The sequence below is a fragment of the Bufo gargarizans genome, chromosome 8, assembly GCF_014858855.1.
Source record: "Bufo gargarizans isolate SCDJY-AF-19 chromosome 8, ASM1485885v1, whole genome shotgun sequence".
NCBI lineage: Eukaryota > Metazoa > Chordata > Amphibia > Anura > Bufonidae > Bufo > Bufo gargarizans.
The window spans coordinates 179,528,290-179,544,547 of NC_058087.1; the positions used below are offsets into that span (position 1 = coordinate 179,528,290).

Here is a 16,258-nt window from a genome sequence, read left to right on the forward strand (position 1 = left end):
GAGGAGCAAGAAGACACTGACGAGATACACTGACAAGTGTATAGTAAAGATGGAATATACACAGAGAGGGGAATGGTGTATGAAACTGTGAGGACCTGCCCGGCCAGCATCTCGTAGAGCAGGATACCAAAGGCCCACCAGTCCACAGACTTCCCGTATGGTTGGTAAGCAATGATCTGTAACCCAAACATAAAAGTGTTAACAACTAATCTCATAAAACATAAAAAGCCCTGTAAAGAAATACAATGTTAAAGAAAGAATTCTAAAACTAGGGCTGCTGTCCCCATCCCTTTTAAATTTCACTTGCAAACACAAATGACAGCCTTTAGCCCCCACATTTAGGACATTTGCACATGTAAGGTCACTGCATGCACTGGATTTTCCATCTGACACATTAGCACTGTCCATATGCGCCTCTTATGCTGGAGGACTCAATCCAGCCGTCATCCCAGTCAATGGCCTTCTATTGATCCACTATGGATGGAATATTATGTGTTTTGTTCCCCGCGGGGCAAATAAGCTTAAAACACACTAGGGGAAGGGTTATGGTTTGCATGCCCCCCCCCAGCTATCAGAGCATGTTGGGATTTGTAGTTTTGCAACAGCCGGAGGGCCGCAGGTTGGGCATCCCAGAATTAGAACAAATATGCTTACTTTCCTAGAGGATATAGAGATTGACCTAGACCTCTCCATAATCCCTTCCATCAACTCAGAATACCTATGACCAGCCCAGTAGCTTAATGCAACCGTCAAAGGGGTTGCCTCATCTAACACATTGGTGGCATATCGCTAGTATATGCCACCAATGTCAGATAGGTGCTGGTTCTGCCTCAGCAACCCGCAACTCTCTCTAGAACGGGACCCTCGAAGTGAACAAGGCCGCAATGCGCAAGGGCGGCCACCTGCTCAGCTATTTCCGGAACTCCCATGGAGGTGAATGGAGAGGTGGATGCGCTTGCGGGAGGCGCTCTCCAGTCTCTTCTATGGGAGTTCCGGCTTTTGGCATGCCGCTCTTTGGGGGCCCGGTCCATACATGGGTGCGGATCCCAGAGGTGGGACCTACACCTACCCGACATTAGTGGCATATCTTAGGGAACTGTGGGGTGTTGAAGTGTCCCCAAAATTAAGCTGATCTAAGATTGTCCTGCCTGTTGGAAAAAAAACTATAATCTTTCAAGAAACCCAGCAGCAAATATTCTCTTTCCTTCCAGCACCGCCACAGGAGAAATTCAGTGCTGGAGTGGCCGTTGCCTACTGAAATTAATGGTTAAGAATATTTGTTACTCACCCTCCCAATCCTCCGCCACTGCCTCTCTGACATGTGTCAGTCCCTACTGCTCTCTACTTCCTGGATCGGCTCGACACACAGGAAAAGGCTGGAAATATCTGCTCAGCCCAGGGGCGTAACTACCATAGCGGCAGACAATGCGACTGCTATGGGGCCCAGGGCGAGAGGGCCTAGTCTTAGTTGGGATCATCCCCTCTTCTACTGGAGGTGAAAACTTGGTCAGGACTCTACCCTCTAAAAGGAACAACTTTTAGCAAATGAGGCAGTGGAAAAAATGGCCCAAAGGTCATTAAAAGGGGTTTAGGCGGAAACCCTTCTGTCCTGTGTGGGGGGCCTGGTTTGATCCTTGCTATGGGGCCCTTACGTCTCTATGTAGGCCACTGGCTCAGCCTATCATGGCTGAGGTGAGTCTCTGCTGCGCCCAGTGATTGGCCGAGCGGGCATTATCAGCCATTTCCCCTGTGTCAAGCCCAATCAGGAAGCGGAGAGCAGCGGGAACCCAGCCCAGCATTACAAAGGCAGTGGCGGGAAGATCGGTGGGATGTTTGTTACAATTGTATCCAGCCTAGACAATCCCCTGCGAGCCACATATTTCAGCAGTTTGCTACAATGTATCAGTGCAGGTAAATGTACCAGCCTGGAATCTGGAGTTCACAGAGGACTCTCTGGGCCTGTAAGGATTCTGACCTCTGGATGCACAAAAGTGTTCTCATTCACTAACAGCAAGCAGAGAAACGGTAAAGGAATTTAAAACGAAGTCTATTGGAAAGTTATAGAACATTTTATTATACATTGATGGGTGTTCGGGTAACATAGGGAGATAGCAGTTAGATCACAAGAATAAGGGTGCCATGTCACCTATTTGAATGCAGCAGTGGTTGAGTATGCGTGCTGCTGCCCGATTCAATGTCTATGGGATTGACGGAGTAGCAGAGTATGGCGCTTGGCTATCTCAGCAGTCCTAGAGTTTGAATGGAGCGGCAGTGTGCACTTCATTCAAAGGGAGGACACAAGACCCACATTTTTGGGTTCTAAGGCCCCTTTCACACGGGCGAGTATTCCGCGCAGGTGCGATGCGAGAGTTGAACGCATAGCACCCGCACTGAATGCGGACCCATTCATTTCTAGGGGGCTGTGCACATGAGCGGTGATTTTCACGCATCACTTGTGCGTTGCGTGAAAAATCGCAGCATGCTCTATATAGTGCGTTTTCCACGCAACGCAGGCCCCATAGAAGTGAATGAGGCTGCGTGAAAATACCAATTATCCGCAAGCAAGTGCGGATGCGGTGCGATTTTCACGCACGGTTGCTAGGAGACGATCGGGATGGAGACCCGATCCTTATTATTTTCCCTTATAACATGGTTATATGGGAAAATAATAGCATTCTGAATACAGAATGCATAGTACAATAGGGCTGGAGGGGTTAAATTTTTATTTATTTTTTAAATGTTACCCTAAGTTCACACCTGAGCGTTCAAACGCGCTGTAAAACGCTCAACACATGAAAACCAATGCTTCCCTATGGGAATGGTTCTCACATGGGCGTTTTACAGCGCCGACGCATAATCAAGTTCTTGAGCTTCTTTGGGGCGTTTTGACGCGCGTTTGTGGCCATAGGACACTGCAGTCAATCACACAAACGCGCGTCAAACGCACGTTTACTATTACAAAAAACGCGCACAAAAACGCGCGTAAAACGCGCGTTTGAGAAACGCTCAGGTGTGAAAGCAGGGTAACTCACCTTAATATCCACTTGATCGTGCAGCACGGCATCTCTTCTGTCTGTCTTCTGTGCAGGAAAAGGACCTGTGGTGATATCACTCTGGTCATCACATGATCCATCACCATGGTAACAGATCATTTGATGGACCATGTGATGACCGGAGTGACGTCACCACAGGTCCTTTTCCTGCACACAGCACAGAAGACAGACAGAAGAGATGCTGGCTGCGCGATCAAGTGGATTAAGGAGAGTTAAATAATTTTTAAAATTTAAAGGGGTTCTGCACTTTCATTTAACTGATGATCTATCCTCTGGATAGATCATCAGCTTCTGATCGGCGGGGTCCGACACCCGGGACCCCCGCCGATCAGCTGTTTGAGAAGGCAGCGGCGCTCCAGTAGCACCGCTGCCTTCTCACTGTTTACCGCCGGGCCGCCCGCCCACTGACGTCACGACTTGTATCAACTAGAGTGGGCGCGGCTAAGCTCCATTCAAGTGAACAGAGCTTGACCGCGTCCACTCTAGTTGATACAAGTCGTGATGTCAGTGGGCGGGCGGCCCGGCGGTAAACAGTGAGAAGGCAGCGGCGCTGCTGGAGCGCCGCTGCCTTCTCAAACAGCTGATCGGCGGGGGTCCCGGGTGTCGGACCCCGCCGATCAGAAACTGATGATCTATCCAGAGGATAGATCATCAGTTAAATGAAAGTGCAGAACCCCTTTAACCCCTTCAGCGCTATTGTACTATGCATTCTGTATTCACAATGCTATTATTTTCCCTTATAACCATGTTAGGGAAAATAATACAATCTACAGAACATCAATCCCAAGCCCGAACTTCTGTGAAGAAGTTCGGGTCTGGGTACCAAACATGCTGATTTTTCTCACGCGCGTGCAAAACACATTACAATGTTTTGCACTCGCGCTGAAAAATCACGTATGTTCCCGCAATGCACCCGCACCTTTTCCCGCAAAGCCCGTCTGAAAGAGGCCTAACAGTTATCCTCCTCCAGTGACAAGGATAACCTGTAGCAGGAATATATATATATACACACACCACAGCTATCTGGGTGAAATCATATGTGACAGTTCTGACAACAAGACCTCCCTTGGGGGGACAACAGCTTGGAACGCAGCTTTTAAAGCTACAGCGCCCAAGAAGGCAGCAGATTTCTCCCTATGGGTCCTTTTACACAATGCTGATCAGTGAGATATCATCACCAATGCTCCATTATCTTCACTTACATGTTACAGTGAATTATTATTTCTGCCCCATCCTATTTACACAAACGTTAATTTTTATGCTCATATAAAAGATGCGAGCATTTTATCGAGACAGCTTTACACTGATCGGGAATAAGCATCTGAATGATCAAACACTCTGGCAGTTGTCGCTATTTGTAAAGGTGGATTTACATGGCCCGACTGTCGGGTAAAATCCTGACAATCTGCCATCGATGGGGTCCTTAAAGGCTATGTACACCTTCGGAGGCCATTTTTGTTTATGCTTACATTTTACTCATTTTTGGCTAAAAATCCTAATTTCAATTGGTCTTTACTAAAAATATTGAGCCGCTCTGTCACAAAGGGTTAACTGTTTTTCTAACCGTGTGACTGGTCATCTAATAAACCTCTTCGCTAAACTACTAATAAAAGGTCATACTAAGCCACATTCTTATTAGTGAGATCAGAACTGAGCTATAATGAGTGTTTATAAGGTCAAAGAGCAGAGATAAGGAGCCCGTCAGCTCCCCAACTGACGGAAAAGAGAGAAAAATCCAGAGTCTGCTACTAGAGCATCTCCACTCTGTACAGAAAAAAGGGCTCCACATTTTTAATAAAGACCAATAGAAAAAATGATTTTTAGCTCAAAATGAGTGCAATGCTCAGGAATCCGTGAAAATACATACTGTAGATATGATAAGCAAAGGGCATGGTCCTACGGTATATACCTCTGGAGCTATGTAGTCCGGGGTGCCACAGAAGGTTTTTGTCGTCACCCCATCCCATATATTCTCTTTACACATTCCAAAGTCTGCAATCTTGATGTGTCCTTCCGAGTCGAGCATGACATTGTCCAGCTTCAGGTCCCTGGGAACAGAGAATATTATACGTCAGCACAGACAAGAGGAGCGGTGGGGACAACCAGGAGCTACAGACTTTGGGGCAGATTTATCGTACCTTGACTCCAGAATTCTGGCTTCAAAAAGTAGCAAAAAATAGGGCTTTTGTGACATTTTGCATTCACTTGCGCAAAAATTTTGCGACTATTTACAGTTTTATATCACTCGCTTTTGAAATCTGTCTGGAAAATTTGGCGTGCTTAGCTATGTTAATGAGTTTCACTCCAGATTTATCATTGAGACTCAGTAGCAGGATGGAGAAGGAAACTGGAATAGCTTTTCTAGTGAAAAGTGTTAGGATTAAGGATAAGACAAATTTATCAAACAAAATACACCGTTTGATGAATGTGGCATTGAGTACTCCAACACAGACTCGAGCAAAACTGACGCCCCTTAGGATGAATTCCCCCCTAGCAGTATGATGGTGGGCAGGTTTCATAAAGGACGGGATTACTAGAAGACAGAACAGAAGGGTTACATGGGGGCCACTCTCATGTCTGGATGGCTATGTGACCAATGTAAAGAATGCTTTTATCTATTCTAAAAAAATATAAGACCTTGTGCCCTTTTTTAATCGGGGTATACACTTTTGAAACTCTACTAAATGCATCAATGAATCCCAAATTAAGGGCTGATTCACAGGGCTGTAGTTTTTGTCTGCAAATCGGACGCGGACCCGTTCATCTCAACAAGGCCGCAAAAGATGCAGACAGTACCCGTGTGCTGCCCGCATCTGAACCTGCTCTGCAGCCCTGAAAAAAAAAAAAAATTGCCGACAAGGATAGGACATTTTTACAGAAGATTTAAAAAAATGGGGGAGTGTACTCGACCAGGATTCGTATTTTGTGGATGCGGACCGCAAAACATGGCCGTGTGAATGAGCCGTAAGAGTGAAGTCATTTTTGCAATAGTCTTAATAAAAAAATCTCTTACTGTTGAGCACACAGCTCCTATGCACTCTTGTGTGTCTCCATGGTTACAAACTACAAACATTGTGGAGTCCGATCTTGCAGCGATACTCCTTAGATATGCAAGAAGTAGAGGACAGATGAAGTGAAGTATGACTGCAGGATCAGACTACACAAGGGGGTTGTCTGTAGTCTGTAACCACGGAGACTCCTAGGTCTGTACAGGAGCTGTATACACTAAAAGGTAGGATTTGTTTTTTTTTTTGCAAACCTTTATATTATATTATTGAGGCAATGGAGAAATAAATAGAACTGGATTTAAAAAATGGAACAAGAGTGAGCATGGAGATATTAACAAAAACAGAACCACTAATGGGTTAAATACATCTGGCTTTATTGCGTTGCTTCATGGGAAGGGGCAGAAGTGATCTCCTTGAGCACCCCGGACTGTCTATAACCAGTGCTGGTGAATGTCCGATACGGCCCCTTTCTTCATATAGAGCATAACTGCAGCATATCCATGGTCCTACTCCTGGCATGGTTACGGAGATCCCTCCTCATTGACCATAATGAGAAAAATCAGTATTGCTTCTTTAAAATTAAAAAAAAAAAAAAAAAAAAACAGCGCCCCCCCCCCCCCCCCCCCTTCTGTGTCCCTGTATGACCTTGACCTGAAAATGACAGTTTTCAGGAGGACCGTGACTTCATAATGGATTGGACGCTCAGGCAGTGAGCTGGAGTCACGCACCCACACTGCTGGAAACCACGGGTCAAATATATACCGTTCAGGCCAAAATCCAACACACTGATATAGCAGAGGGGAATTTGTCTGTTAACTCTTTGGAGCAGCAGATTTACTTGCAAGTCCTATGCAACACTATGTAATATCACAATGAGAAGTGGCAAACTCTGCTCTGCTACATCTGTACCTTTACATAACTGTATAGATGGATAGTTGTCTATCAAGAGACAGACTGGAGAATACTGGAGCGGTGTTGGTTGTGTGGGTGTGTAGCCTGCAATTCTCTCATCCCCACCAACTCTCTCCTGTGCAGATGGGACCCTGTTACATATCACGACTGCATTCCTGATTTATTAATGTGCTGGATCAGACCCGCAACTGCTGACATGACCTTCCTATGTCTTATTAGTGCGTGCAGAGATGGGGGGGGGGGGGGGTCATACTCAGCTCTCGAGGACGACAAGCATCTAATGAAATGCCAGTGGATGTCCTGTAATGAACAAGTTGTATATTATGATGCCCCACATTGTACACAGTGACTCCACCAGCAGAATAGGGAGTGCAGCTCTGAAGTATAATACAGGATCAGTACAGGATAAGTAATGTATGTACACAGTGACTGCACCAGCAGAACAGTGAGTGCAGCTCTGGAGTAGAATACAGGATGTAACTCAGGATCAGTACAGGATAAGTAATGTATGTACACAGTGACTGCACCAGCAGAACAGTGAGTGCAGCTCTGCAGTATAATACAGGATGTAACTCAGGATCAGTACAGGATAAGTAATGTAATGTATGTACACAGTGACTCCACCAGCAGAACAGTGAGTGCAGCTCTGGAGTATAATACAGGATGTAACTCAGGATCAGTACAGGATAAGTAATGTTTATACACAGTGACTGCACCAGCAGAATAGTGAGTGCAGCTCTGGAGTATAATACAGGATGTAACTCAGGATCAGTACAGAATAAGTAATGTAATGTACTTTTAAATTTACTTAACTTTATGTGTAGGTAATTGTATGTAAACTGCTAAAATAATTTGACACATGGCTATACCTGGGTGTAGTTAGCACACTAAGGGACAGGGGTGGGTAATGGGGGCAAGACAGTCAGTGACCAGAGATGACAACCTCTACCATAAGAAGTGCTGGACGTACCGGTATACGATGCCTTTAGTGTGCAGAAACAGCAGCCCAACGGCGATCTCTGCTGCATAGAATCTGGAAGGAGGAAGAAGAAAAACAGAACATTACATTCTGGGACCAGCACAGGGGAGCCGCCAAATGATCTCCCAGATAAAAAAAAAAATCTGGATCCATGTATTGAGAGACAATTCTACCAAAAAAATACCAAAAGTATGACTTATTGGGAAAGTTGGTGATGAAGAAAAAAAAAAAAAAAAAAAGCCACCAGGGTTGTCAGTCCTGTCTAAGGGTATTTTCACACTAGCAGCAGGACGGATCCAACAGGCTGTTCACCCTGTCGGATCTTCTGCCGCTATTTCGCCTTGCCGCCGGACCGCCGTCCTGTCCCTATAGACTATAATAGGGACGGGGGCGGAGCTCCGGCGCAGCACGGCAGTGCACAGTGAGAGGCCGCCGGACTAAAAAGTCGGGCATGTCGTAGTTTTAGTCCTGCGGCCTTTCGCCGTGCACTGCCGTGCTGCGCCGGAGCTCCGCCCCCGTCCCCATTATAGTCAATAGGGACAGGACGGCGGTCTGGCGAAATAGCGGCAGGACGGATCCGACAGGGTGAACAGCCTGTCGGATCCGTCCTGTCGCTAGTGTTAAAGTACCCTAATACTCTTGTATAGCAAACATAATGTTACTGAAGCACAGGGGGGCTAAGCAGATTTTTCATTCAGGCGTCCGACATTACAATCCTGACACAGATATATCCTTCATAGTGAACACGATCAGATCGATGCCTCCCACAACGTTACTGAACTTAACAGCTTAAAGGGCATCTGTCAGCAGTTTTGTACCTATGAGACTGGCAGACCTGTTACATGTGCTGAAGGCATCTATGTTCTGACACACCCTCTGCACTTTGATTGACAGGGACAGGCAGTGTAAACATCACCACGCCGGGCCCTGTCAATCAAATAGGAAAGGTAGTGGCAGCTGCAGAGAGAGCAGAGCCTCTAGGTGCAATGACAACGCCCCCGTTGCTCCTAGAGGCTTATTTGCATATATCATGAGCATGGGACCAACACAGATGCCTTCACCTGCCAAGCGGACGTGTAACAGGTCAGCTAGTGTCATAGGTACAAAACTGCTGACAGATGCCCTTTGGGAATCTGTGAGCAGTTTTGAGCATGCTAAACCCTATGATAGTGGCAGCAGATGAAGGTCTCTGCCTGTACTAGAAGGCTGTTTGTGAGACTCGGCAGCGCAGGCCTGTGGAGAGGCCATACCGGTCGTGTCAACCGTATGCCCCTGATCTGCAGATAGCTCGGAAAGAGGACCGCCATGGCCACCTGTGAGATGGCACTATTGCAAGTAATAATTAAGTGCCGTACCTGTGCGACCCCATTTGAGGCCCTTACACTGGCGCATCTCCGTAAAGACTTGCATTGCATACGATATACTGCGACTCATCCCCTCTGGCTTTCTGCTTGGTTGCTAGATGTGCCATCAATAAGGAACACTGAGGGGTGGAGCATGACAACATTACAAAGACGGTCATGCCCCGTCCACTCAGGTCCTGCATTAGGTGCAACACAGTGCAGTTTTGTATAGTGTGTTCCTTAAACAAGACACCATCTGCTTTAAGTACTTTTTTAGGATGAAGATTGCTTGCTCGAGCCTTCCATCTACAACGTGACACACTAGGAGCAAAATCTGGGGAGCCGCACTGCATAATACATAAAGCACGTAGAATATTCCTGACTTACAAAGAGAAAAACTTCCATATATTTTACCATTTTCCCAGTCACTTCTGTAGTCTCAATTCCCACGTCTCGCTTCCCCCTTGTAGCAATTACTTTGCCTTTCTTCTTCTACAGCAAAAAAAACTCCAGAATATTCCCTTGTGGCTCCTCAGCCCTTCACTCGAGCAAGGCGAGGGGGAGCCGGATTTTTAAGAACAGTCTTAAAGTCTTAAGTGAATCTGATTTCGGCTCCACTTACAGCTCAGAGATGGGATGAGGGACCTTAAAGGGGTTGCCCAGGATTAGAAAGTCATGGCCACTTTCTCCCAGAAAGAGCGCTGCACCAATAGTCCAATAGTTGTGTCTAATGAAGAGAACCAGGGTGAGCTGCAATACCACACACAACCACCAGACAGGTGTGGTGCTGTTTTCGGAAGAGAGGCCATGTTTTTCTTAAGCTACATTTACACAAACGTATTTGGTTTGATGCGGACCAATTTATTTCAATGGATCTGCAAAAAAATGTGGACAGCACACAGTGTGCTATCCGCATCCGTATGTCCGTTCCGTAGACCCCCAAGAAAGATGGAACATGTCCTATTCTTGTCCGTTTTGCGGACAAGGATAGCCATTGTTACAATGGATCCACAAAAAAACAAAAACAGATGCCATACGGACATAATCCTTTTTTTTTTTTTGTGGATACGCAATTTGCGGACCGCTAAACACATGCGGTCGTATGAATGTAGCCTTATCTTGTAAGAGCCTTTTAAAGGAGGGATGTATGAAGGAGAAAAACATGGCTGCTTCCTTGCTTAAAAATTGTTATTTATGGGAATGCAGCTCAACGTTTTAGGGCTGTTCTGCAATACCAGACACAGCCAGTGGAGAAGAACGGTGCTGTGGGGCAGAGCTGCAATACCAGACACAGCCAGTGGAGAAGAACGGTGCTGTGGGGCAGAGCTGCAATACCAGACACAGCCAGTGGAGAAGAACGGTGCTGTGGGGCAGAGCTGCAATACCAGACACAGCCAGTGGAGAAGAACGGTGCTGTGGGGCAGAGCTGCAATACCAGACACAACCAGTGGAGAAGAACGGTGCTGTGGGGCTGAGCTGCAATACTGTCACTTGGTACAAGTCTGCAGGTAACTGATTGCACATCTTCTCCATGCTTTTACCTTCATGTCATCTCATTTTTGATACCATAAGACTAGGGATGAGCGAACTTCATATTTTTAAGTTCGAGTTCGTGTTGGGGTATATGCTGAATTGTGTTATACCATAATGCAATTCCATGATGGAATGCATTACGGAATGCCTTTAGAGTTTCCATTATGCAGGAGAGGACTCCCCTGAATAACAGAAAAGGGACGGATCCGTTTTGCAGCCCATAGACTTCTATTAGGACGGAATGAATAACAGAATGCCTCTAAAGGCATTCCGTCATAGAATTGCGTTATGGTCCGTGGTAACGGAATCCATAACGCAATTTATCATATACCCCAACCCGAACTTCAAAATATGAAGCTCACTCATCCTCACATAAGACCCCTCAGATACCTCAGAGGTGCCTCACATTTCAAGAAGAGGCACTAACATACTCACACTGCGTGTGGTTCCTTAAATCTCCCTACTTGTTGGATCTGGTACATGAGGTCGCCTCCATTGACATATTCCATCACAAAATAGAGGCGGTCCTGCAAAAAGTGACAGAAACAGGAGGCGCTAAATCTACCTGCACAGAGAAAGCCCAATATACAGCCAGCGCCATAAATATTGGGACATCGACACAATTCTCACATTTTGGTCTCTATACACCACCACAATGGATTTGAAATGAAACGAACAAGATGTGCTTTACCTGCAGACTGTCGGCTGTAATTTGAGGGCATTTACATCCAAATCAGGTGAACGGTGCAGGAATTACAACAGTTTGCATCTGTGCCTCCCACTTGTTAAGGGACCAAAAGTAATGGGACAGAATAATAATAATAAATCAAACTTTCACTTTTTAATACTTGGTTGCAAATTCTTTGCAGTCAATTACAGCCTGAAGTCTGGAACGCATAGACATCACCAGACGCTGGGTTCCATCCCTGGTGATGCTCTGCCAGGCCTCTACTGCAACGGTCTTCAGTTCCTGCTTGTTCTTGGGGCATTTTCCCTTCAGTTTTGTCTTCAGCAAGTGAAATGCAGCTCAATCGGATTCAGGTCCGGTGATTGACTCGGCCATTGCAGAACATTCCACTTCTTTCCCTTATAAAACTCTTTGGTTGCTTTTGCAGTATGCTTTGGGTCATTGTCCATCTGCGCTGTGAAGCGCCGTCCAATGAGTTCTGAAGCATTTGGCTGAATATGAGCAGATAATATTGCCCGAAACACTTCAGAATTCATCCTGCTGCTTTTGTCAGCAGTCACATCATCAATAAATACAGAGAAGCAGTTCCATCGGCAGCCATACATGCCCACGCCATGACACTACCACCACCATGCCTCACTGATGAGGTGGTATGCTTAGGACCATGAGCAGTTCCTTTCCTTCTCCATACTCTTCTCTTCCCATCACTCTGGTACAAGTTGATCTTGGTCTCATCTGTCCATAGGATGTTGATCTGGCCAACTGTGGTGAAGGGTGTTTTCTTCACCAGGGAAAGAATTCTTCGGTCATCCACCACAGTTGTTTTCCGTGGTCTTCCGGGTCTTTTGGTGTTGCTGAGCTCACCGGTGCGTTCCTTCTTTTTAAGGATTTTCATACAGTTGTTTTGGCCGCGCGTAATGTTTTTGCTATCTCTCTGATGGGTTTGTTGTGTTTTTTCAGCCTAATGATGGCTTTCTTCACTGATAGTGACAGCTCTTTGCATCTCATCTTGAGAGTTGACAGCAACAGATTCCAAATGCAAATCGCAGACTGGAAATGACCTCTGGACCTTGTATCTGCTCATTGTAATTGGGATAATGAGGGAATAACACACACCTGGCCATGGAACCCATTACTTTTGGTCCCTTAACAAGTGGGAGGCACAGATGCAAACTGCTGTAATTCCTGCACCGTTCACCTGATTTGGATGTAAATACCCTAAAATTACAGCTGACAGTCTGCAGGTAAAGCACCTCTTGTTCGTTTCATTTCAAATCCATTGTGGTGGCGTATAGAGCCAAAAATGTTAGAATTGTGTCCATGTCCCAATATTTATGGACCTGACTGTAACAAGCCCTCAGAGCTGCATTCATTGTGCTGCCTGAGTAATAATCAATATACAGTGAAGCTGGGATCTATGGCAGCTGTTTATCTCTTACCATGGTCTGGAAGCACGAGTGCAGCTGTGTGAGGAACGGAGGCTTCCCGCCGAGGGCCAGCACCCTCTTCTCCACCATTGTGCATTCAACGTCGTCGTCCTGGATCACCACATCTTTCTTCAGGATCTTTATTGCATACAGTTCGTCGGTCCCCTTCCTTTCTGCCAGTATCACCTGTGATTGGAGAAGGAGACGCTATCAAGTGAAGCCTTCATTTCGAGAAATAAAACGCAATTTGTTTTGCATCCTTCTACGGAAAAAAGGGACGGCAAAGTTGATGGAAATGCATGGAGCTTTCATAGGACCATTAAAGCAGAAAATTGAAATGTTCCGATATGAATCTGGCAGTCCTGATACACCATTTACCCGAGTTTCCGAGAAAAAAAATGCTTGCATTAGAAAAAACAATATTCCAGCCACATTTAAAAAAGCTTAAAAAAATGAATTCCCCCTAGTGGGGGAGCAGGTGTCACTGGGCTGAGCCGTATACGACTGCCATATACACAGGTGGGTGGCCTGTTTTGTCAAAGCTTAAAGTGAACCTCCACCTTTTATCAAAGTGTCATTTTTAGGCCCAAAATTCTGCACCGACCCATTTCTTATTAGATTATAGTACTTGGAGACTCTATATTTCTGATACAGAGCTCCAAATCCCCTGCATAGAAATACAGATAACATGTTGGCTGCCTGCAGCCGCCACTAGAGGGCACTTTAGAGTTGGAGCTGAAAGTATAACAGTATGCAGTAAGCTCCCCCTAGTGGTCGGTGCAGTTAACCAGGATTTTAAATAACGTCTAGGCAGAGGATTTGGAGCTCTGTACCAGTAAAGGTGGCCACGCACCTGCAATAGCTGTTGGGCCAAACACTTGTACTCATGCATGTATGGTTTAGCCAAGTGAGCAAGCGTTCTTAATGAGAAAGGTGAATACGTCGCTGTCAGAAACCCCTAGCGCTGGCGAAATAAACAATCGGGCAAACATCTAATACACATAAGTTGATCGATGCCATCGAAACCAGCAGATTGAGCAATGTTGGCCAAATGTGCAAACAGGTCCACCTTCAAATGGACGTCCAGCAACTACGGTATGAATATATATTCAGAAATTACCCAGCACAGGACTTTGGACCCGTTTACATTTAAAAAAAAGAATGATATTTAAAGGGTGCTCCAGGATTTTCCTATTGATGGTCTATCCTCAGAATAGGCCATCAATATCTGATCAGCGGGGGTCCAACAACCCGAGCCCCCACCAATCAGCTGTTATCCAGCAGCAGAAGTACAAAGCGCCGTCCATTGCGCAGTGGTCGGAACTGGTAACTGCAGCGCTGCTCCCATTGAAGTGAATGGTAACCAGCTCAGTCCACTACACCATGGATAGGTTTGAGCAATATAGTCTGAAACAGCTGGAGGTGTGGAATGTCGAACCCCTCCTTTTCAGATAATCGTGGCTTATCCTGAGGACAGGCCACCAATATTAAATATCTGAACAACCCCTTTAAGGGTGGACACTCCCTTTAAGCCTGCCCATTACCCTTAGGGCTCATGCACACGGCCATTGCCCAGTAGTGCCTGTATTGCAGCCCGCAAACAGTGGGTCCGCGATATATGGGCACAGGCCATGTGCACACCATATCACGGATGGGGATCCATTCACTTGAATGGGTCCGCAATACGGTGCATTGCGGAACAAAGGCACAGATCGAAAGACTATGAAGCAATATGGAGTGCTTCCGTGGGTTTTCTGTGCATGCACTCCATTTTTGCTGTGCGGACTGTAGAATATGGATCGCGGACCCCATTCAAGTGAATGGGTCCATAGACAGTGGGCATGCGGTTCAGTGCCCGTTCATTGCGGACCGCAATTTGCAGTCCGCAGAACGGGCAAGACTGGCATACAGTCGTGTGCATGAGCCCTTAAAGGGAACCTGTCACCGGGATTTTGTGTATAGAGCTGAGGACATGGGTTGCTAGATGGCCGCTAGCACATCCGCAATACCCAGTCCCCATAGCTCTGTGTGCTTTTATTGTGTAAAAAAAACGATTTGATACATATGCAAATTACCCTGAGATGAGTCCTGTACATGACTCCTCTCACATACAGGACTCATCTCAGGTTAATTTGCATATGTATCAAATCGGTTTCTTTACACAATAAAAGCACACAGAGCTATAGGGACTGGGTATTGCGGACGTGCTATAGGCCATCTAGCAACTTATGTCCTCAGCTCTATACACAAAATCCCGGTGACAGGTTCCCTTTAAGCCAGAAGAAGATAACATCAAAGCTCTCAGGAGAAACTAAATGAAAATATTTTCATGTAAAATTTCACTTTAAAAGTGTTAAAAAAAAATTCCAGCCAACATAAAATTATAGCGGACGTTGAAGTCTCTGTGAAGACGACGGTTATCGGTGATCAAGGTCAGAAAAGAATAGGAGGGAAATGATAGAACGGCTGGTGGCGCGCTACCTGCGAGCTCTCATATAACGAGACAATGGACCCAGGTGAGAAGCAGCAGATAATCGCACCTCGCATCCCTCGAAACACATATTTGCATATTTATAATGTTCTGCCACCCGCTCTTCTCGCTGCCTTGCAATAATGTCTCCCTTTATGTTTGCTCAATTAAAGGAGAGAATATGGGGAAGTGCGGCCATTCTTCCCCCAGCTGCTGCACGCCTCCCCCTGGCTGGCAGATTAGGTGCGCGCCGGCTGCAATAAACAGGACAAGCTCCGTTGATGAATGCGCTCACCGCCTTTGTTTTCCACATTAAAGTGCTCCAATTCTAGCAACCGGCCTGAAGTAGCGCTTTTGCAGTATGGACTCTTTAACCCTTTGCAGGTGGGAGTCATCGTCACGGCTGATGGAAGGGGGAGGCATCACGTGTGTGTGTGTGGGTTATTTTAATTTTTATTTCATTTTCCTTGGATCTAAAATCCTCATCCCAATGCGAACAGATGTGGGTTCAGCACAGAACACAATTAACATATGTAAATGTACCCACCTCATTAGGGAGACTTACGGCAATAAAAGGAGGATTTTCCTAGAAGAACAGGTGTAGCAGGCTAAAGAAGCCAAACACAAACTCTCTTCATGCACAGACGGCATATAGGAGGCGAAAATATCAAGTAAACCTCCAAAGAGACGTTTTCATATAATTAGGGAACTGGGAAAAAACAGCAATACTGCAACTGAGTTTTTACATTATAAATATTGTGACGTGTTGTTTTTTTGGCATAAATAACGCAATAAGTTTACTCCCTGGGTCAGTACGATTACAGGGATACCAAACATGTTTTTTT

At 45.9% G+C, this 16,258-nt stretch overlaps 1 protein-coding gene and 1 long non-coding RNA gene across 3 annotated transcripts in view; one reads left to right on the plus strand and one right to left on the minus strand.

Moving 5' to 3' along the window:
• The window catches only part of LOC122945752, a 46,458-nt gene that overhangs the window by 24,343 nt on the left and 5,857 nt on the right, over positions 1-16,258 (plus strand). The window contains exon 2 of the long non-coding RNA XR_006391143.1: positions 15,314-15,459. This is a non-coding gene — a long non-coding RNA (uncharacterized LOC122945752). The remainder of the gene's footprint in view (positions 1-15,313; positions 15,460-16,258) is intronic.
• Positions 1-16,258, minus strand: part of PRKCB (protein kinase C beta) — a 140,773-nt gene that overhangs the window by 22,522 nt on the left and 101,993 nt on the right. For both annotated transcript variants that reach the window (XM_044304921.1, XM_044304920.1), the window contains exons 10-14: positions 12,956-13,129; positions 11,264-11,355; positions 7,944-8,006; positions 4,963-5,101; positions 96-176 (exon numbers count right to left, since the gene is read on the minus strand). In XM_044304921.1, coding sequence (XP_044160856.1) covers positions 96-176; positions 4,963-5,101; positions 7,944-8,006; positions 11,264-11,355; positions 12,956-13,129 — 549 coding nt within the window. The remainder of the gene's footprint in view (positions 1-95; positions 177-4,962; positions 5,102-7,943; positions 8,007-11,263; positions 11,356-12,955; positions 13,130-16,258) is intronic.